The 10,021-nt window shown below is 37.3% G+C and overlaps 2 protein-coding genes, 1 long non-coding RNA gene and 1 pseudogene across 3 annotated transcripts; all 4 read left to right on the top strand.

Moving 5' to 3' along the window:
• Positions 1–110: 110 nt before the first annotated feature.
• LOC9298659 (transcription factor bHLH115) lies at positions 111–2,452 on the top strand (the record flags this gene model as incomplete). Its single annotated transcript, XM_021015639.1, has 8 exons — positions 111–142; positions 398–475; positions 559–721; positions 810–906; positions 1,344–1,374; positions 1,584–1,660; positions 2,028–2,091; positions 2,219–2,452. Coding segments are annotated over 7 exons (504 nt in total), but the record flags the coding sequence as incomplete, so codon positions are not given.
• Positions 2,453–3,037: 585 nt separating this feature from the next.
• Positions 3,038–3,767, top strand: LOC110224148 (annotated as a pseudogene).
• A 231-nt stretch (positions 3,768–3,998) lies between these two features.
• LOC9298658 lies at positions 3,999–4,412 on the top strand. Its single transcript, XR_002329923.1, has 2 exons — positions 3,999–4,076; positions 4,161–4,412. It is a non-coding gene; the product is annotated as an uncharacterized LOC9298658 (long non-coding RNA).
• A 3,062-nt stretch (positions 4,413–7,474) lies between these two features.
• LOC9298657 (phosphatidylinositol 4-kinase alpha 1) lies at positions 7,475–9,991 on the top strand. Its single transcript, XM_002862536.2, has 6 exons — positions 7,475–8,455; positions 8,636–8,788; positions 8,873–9,025; positions 9,145–9,303; positions 9,390–9,517; positions 9,741–9,991. The coding sequence occupies exons 1-6, from the start codon at positions 7,475–7,477 to the stop codon at positions 9,988–9,990; spliced, it is 1,824 nt and encodes a 607-aa protein (XP_002862582.1). The 3' UTR covers position 9,991.
• Positions 9,992–10,021: the final 30 nt, after the last annotated feature.

Raw genomic sequence — 10,021 nt, forward strand, 5'->3', positions numbered from 1 at the left:
CCGTTTTTTTGTTGATTGGTGAGTATTTGGAGAAATACGAACTGGCTCAGTGATTACCCTTTGATTGATGGTGCTTTCTCTGATCACACAATCCTACTTTCCCTTGGCAGAGCGATCAACTCGATGGCTCAGCTAGTGTCAGGTATCTTTGGAATCACGTTGGGATTTAGATTAAAGGGTCTTTGGACTTTTGGTGTTTATATGGTTGGTAGTAGTATCTGGAGAAAGTTCTTATAAAAAGGTGGACTTTTTGGTTTTTAAGATGGTCTTGTTGTGTTAGAAATTGGATACTAAGATGGAAGCTTTTGTCTGTCTCTGTTTTTTGCATTCATTCCCTTGTGCTTTAACTTAATACTTGCGGCTCTTGCTTTTTTACTAATGTTTATCATTGCTTCAGGATCAAATCGGAATCTTGTGCTGGTTCTAGCTCGAAAGCATGTAGGGAGAAACAAAGACGTGATAGGCTAAATGACAAGTATTTTCTTGCTTTCTCTTCCTTCTCTGCAAATCTTTTATCTTTTAAGTTGTTAATCTTTTCGTATTGTGCATTAACTATAGGTTTACGGAATTGAGTTCCATCTTGGAACCTGGGAGAGCTCCAAAAACAGACAAGGTTGCTATTATCAGTGATGCAATTCGCATGGTGAATCAAGTTAGAGACGAAGCACAGAAATTGAAGGACTTGAATTCAAGCCTCCAGGAGAAAATCAAGGAGTTGAAGGTAAACAAGACTGAAACCTCATGGCTGTAGCCTGGCGAGATCTTTAAATTTTCCATTTAATCTTTTTATGTGTTTTGTCAATATGTAGGATGAGAAACAGAAGCTGAAGGTTGAGAAAGAGAGAATCGAGCAGCAGCTGAAGGCGATTAAGACATCTTTTGATTCGATGGCTCAGCTAGTGTCAGGTATCTTTTGATTCGCGTTGGGATTTAGATTAAAGGGCTTTGGACTTTTGGTGTTTATATGGTTGGTAGTAGTATCTTGAGAAAGTTCTTATAAAAAAGTGGACTTTTTGGTTTTTAAGATGGTCTTGTTGTGTTAGAAATTGGAGACTTTAATTGAAGCTTCTGTCTGTCTTTGTTTTTTGCATTCATTCCCTTGTTTCCTAAAGTAGTAAACGAATCTACAGATCTCTACTTGCACTTTATGGTTTCTACAGAATATTTGGGATAGTAAAGTTCTGTTTGTTACAGGTGTGATCAGTGTGATATGCCGTTTTCTATCGACGAATTGGCTGTAATCTTTTTGTAATTTGTCCTTTCTTTTTGTTATGGTTTCTTCCTCTTATGTTGATGTGGTCTGTTTCACAGTGTTGAAGTTGATGGCTTCCTTTGTGATTCAGATGTGATCAAAGAACCAGGTTCAAGGAAGAGGTATGAAACGATATTTGATCAAACTAACAAAGACGTGATAGGCTAAATAGAAGATAGATTTTTAAGCTACTTCTTTCATCGAACATACTTCATTATTGTGAACTAAGACTGGAACGGTTACCCCCAAAGCTATTGTCAAAAACATTTCGATAGGGTTAAAGCTGACCAACTTTATAGATGACGAGCTTTTGGTGTTAAACTTTGTGCAGCTTGTATCATCCCTCGGACCACAGTTCTATGCTAATATTTTCAGATGCAAGCAACTCTCCGGATTGGAGCTCAACAGGTCAGCCTGCATGCCTTATATTTGTTCATATGCACTGATATGATTCTCTCTGTTCTGATTTCTCTAGTTATCAAAGTGACTTGACTAAAATTATGTTCCATGCATGTGAAAAACTATGTTTACCACGTGCATTCAAAGAGCAGAGCCAAACTCAGTCTGGTTTTATGGCCATCTCGTCCAGATTTTTCTGCTTTTGTTACTATTGTTTGTCTTGCCACTTATTTCAGTTAATTTCCAAAACTTGAGTACAAGTATGATTGAAGTGTTTGTTCATGCTAGAGATCCCTCGCATATGTTATGTCTCTGAGCCATCTTTTTCAGCTGTTTAGATCTGGAACATGAATTAGGTGTCTTTGTGATTTCACAGATGTTAATAGCTACGCAAGCCATTGAAGACGATTCTTCTATAAATTCCTTCCCTTGATAGACAGGTTAGCTAGCTCATCATTACCTAAATCCATTGTTACAGAGCCAAATATGATATTGTATAATACCAGTTTAATTAGTTACTTTGTTTTTAGTTCTGATTGATCTTTAATAATAATAATATAATTGCAGACTTCAAATAGAAGCCAGATATATTCCAGTAGCAGAAACGGAAGGCTGAAGCACTCCATTATTGAAGACTGGAACACCTATGGAGTTTCATTGCATCTTGGAACTTAATGTTATCTTTACGCACCATAGTCATCTCCTATGTAAACAACACAGCCGAAATCTCAACTTCATCATATATTTTAAAATGATATTAAATTTATTATTTAAATCATAATTCGAATTAGATGGTACTTATTTTCATTCTTCAACTTCTTATCCCGCGAGCATTAGATAATTAGTAGTTAGAGTTTGATAGAGTGAGTCAAAATAAAATAACATTAAGAGTTTACTTATTCTAGGTTAATCTGTTTTCAAGCAAATAAATAAGAAAGTGTATCTTTGAACCAAAAAAGCAAGTATTTACTGTTTTCTATTAATTTCCTTCACTGATTTTCTTACGATAATCAAATATAATTAAAATAATTTTCTTAAGTTATTATCTTTTTTGGGGTCGGTAAATACACGTTTATTTATTTATTTTAAAGAGATAATTGGCAATATAGTACGTTTTCCAAAGATAATTAGAAAAACAGTACGTGTACTATTTACAACTCAGAAATACACCTTGCTTTTACTGTTACATTAATAGAAGATAAAATGTGTAATGGCAAGAAAAGCCTTATCAAAAACTCATATTTACAATGTTGCCATTCTTAATCCAAAAAAAAAAGACGTCTCTTTTCTCTCTCTCCCAGCATCTGATTCCATCATTCTTCTTCTTCGAGCAATCTATTCTCCACCAACAACAACAACCCAACTAAACTTTTTCTTCTCTCCCTCAGATTCGCCACCTCTAATTCTCTATCATCAATCACGTCTTTAAAGTAGATCGATTGGAGATTTGAACAAGAGAGAGAGAGATGAAAATTGTAGAGATGGAACAAAATTGCAGAGATGGAGCGGAGAGAGAGATGGAATCTAGGGTTCTAATAGAAACCATCGAAGAAGACGAAGTGAGTTAAAATCTCTTTCTGGGTTTCTGAAAATTTCGTTATTTGAATCAATTTTGGAATTTTTCAACTTCTGGGTTTTCTCCTACAGGAGTTCGCTTGGGAAGCAGCAGTCAAAGAAATCGACTTGGCTTGTCTTAAAACCTCCAATGCTTCTTCTTCTTCCCATTTCACTCCTTTGGCTCATCCTCCAATTACATGAAATAGCACTAAGCCTCCTGCGAAAAGACAATCTACTCTCGATAAATTCATCGGAAGAACCGAGCATAAACCGGAGAATCAAGTTGTTTCCGAGTCGAATTTTGATGAATTTGAATGTGGTGGTGGTAACGATAAGAGTCCTTTAGTTGGGATTGATCCTGAGGCAGCTAAAACTTGGATTTATCCAGGTTTGGGAGATTGTAACTTTTGATAAATCTTTGTAAGTTGGGAGTAGACTCGGTAGTGAACTGTTTCTGATCTAACTGTTAGAGAAGATGCTGTTGGTTACATATTTGGCAAATGGTTTGGCTCTTGCTCTTGTTAGTTGTTTCGTTAAGAAGATAAGTTTGATTATGTTATTCACATGATGTGTGTTGTTTGATTTCTCTAACTTAGGGATGGTTCAGAGCCGAATCTTCTTGTTGTAGCGATTGGTTCTCATATCGATGCTATTCCATATTCCGGAAAGTATGATGGCGTTGTCGGTGTTTTATGATGGCGTTGTCGGTGTTGTAGAAAGTGAACGGTTTAAGATATGTGTTTCTTGATGATTTTTGTTGGGCTTTCTTTGTTTTTTTAAGTGTTGGGGTTAAACCGAAGAGATCTCTGGAGATAATCTTGTTTACATATGAAGAACCAACCCGATTTGGGATCAGTTGTTTAGGAAGGTACCCTTGTTTTGATTTTTATGAACTGAGAAACGATTGTTTCTTTGTCTCTTTTTGTCTTACTTGTAAATTTTCTTGATACAGCTGCTTGCTTGCTGGAAGCAAAGAACTTACAGAAGTACTAAAGACTACAATTTTTGATGGCCAAAATGTGTCCTTTATAGAAGCAGCTAGATCAACTGGATACGCAGAAGATAAAGATGACGACTTATCGAGTGTGTTCTTGAAGAAAGGAAGTTACTGTTTTGTGTGCCTTTTCTAGTTCTGATTTCATTCATTGTGATTGGAAGATTTTAAAGAACCAGTACACAACACACATAATATCCTACCAATTCAGGTTTCATATCTTGTGATGTACAGATACCATTTCGTACAGCCACGTTTCTGTACAGATAGTATTCTGTTCATGCTGTACAGATAGCATTCTGTACATATCTTATGATGTACAGATGCCAGCAAGAGGTTATCTGTACATCACTTAGACACACAAAAAACAATATTATTTTTTAAATTGGTAGTGTTGGATTTCCTATATATTTGTTTAGTTTATTTATGAGGGTTTCGGTTAGGGTTAGGTTAAAGTGATAAGCGTAACGTACCAGCATTCTGTACAGATAGCATTCGGGTAGCGTTATGCTGTACATATAGCATTCCGTACAGCATGCTATATGTACAACATGGTGGCTGTACAGATAGCATTTCGTACAGCTAATCTGTACAGCATGGTGGCTGTACAGATAGTATTCGGTTAGCGTTATGTTGTACAGATAGAATTCCGTACAGCATGGTGGCTGTACAGATAGCATTTCGTACAGCTAATCTGTACAGCATACTATATGTACAGACTGCGATTTTGGTAAACTTATGGAAATCATAATTGATATATAACATTTTTGTGGATAACTAAATATGCTGTACAGATGCCAGCAAGAGGTTATCTGTACATATCTTATGCTGTACAGATGCCAGCAAGAGGTTATCTGTACATCACTTAGACACACAGAGAACAATATTGTTTTTTAAATTGGTAGTGTTGGATTTCCTATATATTTGTTTAGTTTATATATGAGGGTTTCGGTTAGGGTTAGGTTAAAGTGATAAGCGTAACGTACCAGCATTCTGTACAGATAGCATTCGGTTAGCGTTATGCTGTACATATAGCATTCCGTACAGCATGGTGGCTGTACAGATAGCATTTCGTACAGCTAATCTGTACAGCATGGTGGCTGTACAGATAGCATTCGGTTAGCGTTATGTTGTACAGATAGCATTCCGTACAGCATGGTGGCTGTACAGATAGCATTTCGTACAACTAATCTGTACAGCATACTATATGTACAGACTGCGATTTTGGTAAATTTATAGAAATCATAATTGATATATAACATTTTTGTGGATAACTAAATATGTTAATAAATTATAAGTTCGTTGCAAAATACCAGAACCTGTACACAACACACATAATATCCTACCAATTCAGACTACATAAATATTACACAACTTATATATAAGTTTTTAAACAAACAACTAGAACTCGTTTTCACCTTCAACAAAAGCAGCATAAGTGTCCATGCTTTAGAAATGTGTTTCCAAATGCAAAACCAGTTAGGCATATAAAATTCTGGAATTGGAAATTGAATGAGGAAGGGATAATTCTCCGTAAGCAAAGGTCTACGACAAAGAAATTTAAAAAAATTATGGAGAACTCCAATTCTGATTATACGGTCCATATTTGTGTAGATGTGTAAAGTTTGGTTAGCAATTAATATTAATGTGAATAAGATCGAATGATTAAGATGCCCCAATGTCGTTGCCTAATCCTTCGGTCTGATTCTTCCTCTTCTTCTTTGCAGATTACTTGCCAAAGCTGAACCTAGTAGTTAATAACAACAAAACAAAAGAGTTCTTTTAAGACTCATCAACAGACCTAAATCAATTTCATCACACACAACAAAACCTCATCACCCCAAACATCACTCAAAATCATATGCATATAGAACAAATGAATCCAAAGAACAACGACTAAATCATCATCTTAACATATCACTCAAAATCATAGGCATATAAAGAAGATCAATTTAATTTCTCAAGAGCTGAGAAATCTGAAATTTCAATTTCACACCAAAGTCATTCAAACACAATCAACTAAGAATTATCAATCATTTTCCAAGGAAAACAAAGTTGATATCCAATTTTGCTCAAGCAAATACATTATGTGTTGGGAATCAAACAAAGAGAGTGAAGTCTCTTAGAGCAAAGCTTAGTTCCAGATTCATAAGCAAGGTTTTGAAGGGTTAAGAGCAATACCAAATCTCTTGGGTGAAAAGTATGAACCATGAGATATCAAGAAGCAGAGCGCAGAAGAGAAGAACCGCGTAGGTGCGGCCGAGACTTTGGCTATTGCTCTCGATTGCAACAAGCGCGAACAACGCAATCGCCAAATTTATCAACAAAACTCCATTGTATAATGCTCCTAATGATCCGATTAATGCGCACCCAATCTGAAACCACCGGAAAATATAATAATCAGCGATGAGACAAATTCAGAGAATCGATGAACCCTAGACCCCAAACAGATTTGAATCAATCGCGGAGAAAGAGATAGAAACTTGAGCGTAAATAAGGAAGACGGCGAGATATTGGAGCCTAACAAATTTGATTGATTGTCTCTCTTCTCAATTTGATTTGCAGGTTGAAGAACATTACCGTAGTCTCGTATAGCGGCGTGTCGGCTTTCAAGAGCCTAAGAGGTTCGATCTCAAATTGCCCAAATTTCAATTCGATTTTTTCGGAATTCAATTCAAAAACTGATTTAAAATCATGAGAAAAATCATGTTTTGCAGATAGAAACGAATTTTGAGAAAGAGATGGAGTACCCCAAATAGTCTTGATCCACTAGACAATCTCTGAGAAACAATGATTGAGCTTTGTACAAGAGAGACGATAAGAGAGAGAAGGAGAGAAGAAACGTTAGATAAAAACAAAGCGTCAAAAGCCCTTGGAGAGAAAAAAAACAAATAAACAGTCAGAGCCCCTTTTATGTAATTTCTCAATTCCACTACAAAACCTATCTCACACGAGATCTATTACACAAACAGTAAAAAGTGGGAGGTTTTCCAATTGTAAATAGTACCCGTACTAGTTTGCCTATTATGTTTCTAAAACGTACTATATTCCCAAGAAACCCTATTTTAAATTACAAGTTTTCTTTTAATTTATAAGGATTAACAACGTAGTCAGAGTCTAAATTAAAATAGGAAAAGGAAGCGATGATGAGATTACGTATTTATTTAGTTGAAATTCCGTCTCCCTGATAGCTTCTGATTTCCCGCTCCCTTGTATTTGTTTGTTCTGTCTTGTCTTGACTAGAGAGCTTCTGTGTATGTTACTGGTCGGAGATGGAGGGATGGACGGAGCTTTGCGACATGATAGTAGAGAATCCGAACAAATTATGGGAGAATCTTATTTGGATTTGCCGAGAGTGTCCGCAACCTATAACGGCAAGAGTTTCTCGGAGTCAACTCAACGCCGTCTTGTCCGTCGCTCGGATTATCTCCAGTAACGTGGACACAGCCGAAAACCATGGAAAATCCGTCGTCCTCGATTTCTTCCAGACTTTAGACAAGTCCTTCCACCGTTCGTTCTGGCCCTACTCGTTCACGCTAAAGTCGATTTCCGCCTTCTATTGCAGTTTCCTAGGTTACGTTTCGTGTCTGTTCGGTACCAAAGTTTCAGAGCTTAGATGGGATGAGATCATGAGCTCCGGTGACAGCGACTTGGATCCGGAAATCTGTAGGGCTTTTCTGGTCGCTATTTCTCAGAATTTTCCGTCCATTCAGCCGTCTGACGGCGGTGACAGATTGACTGCGATTCTGCTCCATCAATTTACACAGAAAGAAGTGGCTTATTTGGAGCACGACACCATCGAGAGTTTGGAGCAGCAAGAGATTGCTTTCAAACTGATAACTCATATTTTGGGTAAAGTGAATGTCGATTCCAAACTCCACCTTCACGTCAGATCTATTGCTAAGAAGCACCTCCAGTCCATGCCTGCGTTTCTCAAACAAGAACCAGTTCTGAAAAGTATAGTCAATGCCAAAATGTATGTTTATCAGGCCGCAGCTAAAATGGAAATCGAGAGCCTCTTGTCCCTTGAAACAGATGGAAGGAAAAAAATTGTCTTGGAGGCTCTTACATTGCTATTAGATGCTGCTGATGCCTGTTTGAAATCCGTTTGGCGGAAGATGAAGACATGTGAAGAACTGTTCGGTTCTCTGCTTTCTGGGATTGCCAAGCTTGCAGTGGCAACAGGAGGGCAGCCACTTCGTTTGTTTCTCTTCCGACTTAAACCAATGGTACTGGCTGTCGTCTGTGTACAGGTAATTTTTTTGTTTTGCTTTAACTCATACGAAAGCAAGATGTTTTAATCTATTGATGGTTTGCGTCTGGAGCTCTATAGAAGTATAACTGAACACATCATGTCACATATCCTCTGTAGTCCGGATGTATCTTCTTGTACAGTTTAAGTGACTGATTGATGATTCTTTCTTTTGGAACAGTCGGTGAGAAATCAGGGGATTATTTATGAGAGTGTATGTAAATTGAGTTGTGAGATTATTGAATCTGTTTGGGACAAGGATCGAGCTTTACTGGACACCTTCATCCTGGGGTTAGCTTCAATTATTCGTGAAAAGAATGACTACGAAGACCAGGTTACTCTAAAACTTTCCCTCAGCTGACTCATTCATCTTTCTTTTGTTGCATTATATATAGTTCTAATTTTCTTTGGTCTTCAGGTTGGTAGAGAGAAGGAAGTTCCTCCTGTACAGCTGCTTGCTGATATTTGCGTTGCTGTTAAAAAGTCAGAAGTAGCGGACATGATTTTCCCATTTTTAATTGAAAGCCTAGAAGAGGGTGATGCTTCAACTCCCCTCTCTTTGCAACTCCAAGTACGGTTCCATTTTCCAAGTGATAACTTTCTCAAGCTTTGGCAATGGCACAAATTTCCACCGTATATGCCCTTTCCCGTTATTTACTTATCCATCTATATATTGGCACTTATATGCAGCTTCTTGATGCTGTATCTCGGATAGCAACATTAGGGGTTGAGACGTCCTACCGTCAGACAGTAGCTCTGATGATTAGAGGTTACTATAGCCAAATATCGACAGGGGGATCTGTGGAAAGGAAAACATCAGCACCAAAATCTCGAACTGAGTACGTAGAGGTATACTTTAGTCTGATACATTGTTCATTTTCTGAGTTTTTTTTTCCTATTACACTAATGCTCACATATCCAATTGCCATTGCAAGACTCTTGCTGCAGGCTTTCTTACAATTGCTAGTGGTCTTATGAACACAAAACTGCGTGCAGACTATCTCCATCGTCTGCTTTCCTTATGTTCAGATGTAGGCCTGACTTCTGAGTCCAGGAGTAAAGGGTAATTTTCTTTTTATTTGATCCTAGCTTGTATAAAACTAATTTTCCTATGGATTGATTATTGACGGTAATTGTATTATTGACTCAACAGTAATACATTTGAGGGATTGATTATTGACAGTAGTAATTAATTGTATTCTTGGCTCAACAGTAAGATAAATAGAATCGAGGGATTAATTTTTACAACAATTTTATTATTAGTGACATGCTTCATTTTCTTGTAGGAACGGTGCAGACCTTTTAGGTCCTCTTCTTCCTGCTGTTGCGGAAATATGTTCGGATGTAGATCCTACTTCAAATGTGGAACCGTCACTTTTGAAACTGTTTCGCAATCTATGGTTCTATATAGCCCTTTTTGGCTTAGCACCTCCTATTCTAAAACCTCGACCTGTAGGAGGGCCTTACATGTGGAACACTCAGTGGTCTCTTGCTGTTCAGAGGATTTCTCAAGGCACTCCTCCCCTTGTAAGTTAGTCTAGCCACAGTATTAATTTACTGACTCCAC

Source organism: Arabidopsis lyrata (assembly GCF_000004255.2).
Source record: "Arabidopsis lyrata subsp. lyrata unplaced genomic scaffold ARALYscaffold_307, whole genome shotgun sequence".
In the NCBI taxonomy this organism is placed as follows: Eukaryota; Viridiplantae; Streptophyta; class Magnoliopsida; order Brassicales; family Brassicaceae; genus Arabidopsis; species Arabidopsis lyrata.

Bases quoted from the DNA above. Each gene is read 5' to 3' on its own strand.
- LOC9298657 (XM_002862536.2), top strand. From the start codon at position 7,475: ATGGAGGGATGGACGGAGCTTTGCGACATGATAGTAGAGAATCCGAAC. The intron at 8,456-8,635 runs GTAATTTTTTTG...CTTTTGGAACAG, and splicing joins TGGCTGTCGTCTGTGTACAG to TCGGTGAGAAATCAGGGGAT. The intron at 8,789-8,872 runs GTTACTCTAAAA...TTTGGTCTTCAG, and splicing joins AGAATGACTACGAAGACCAG to GTTGGTAGAGAGAAGGAAGT.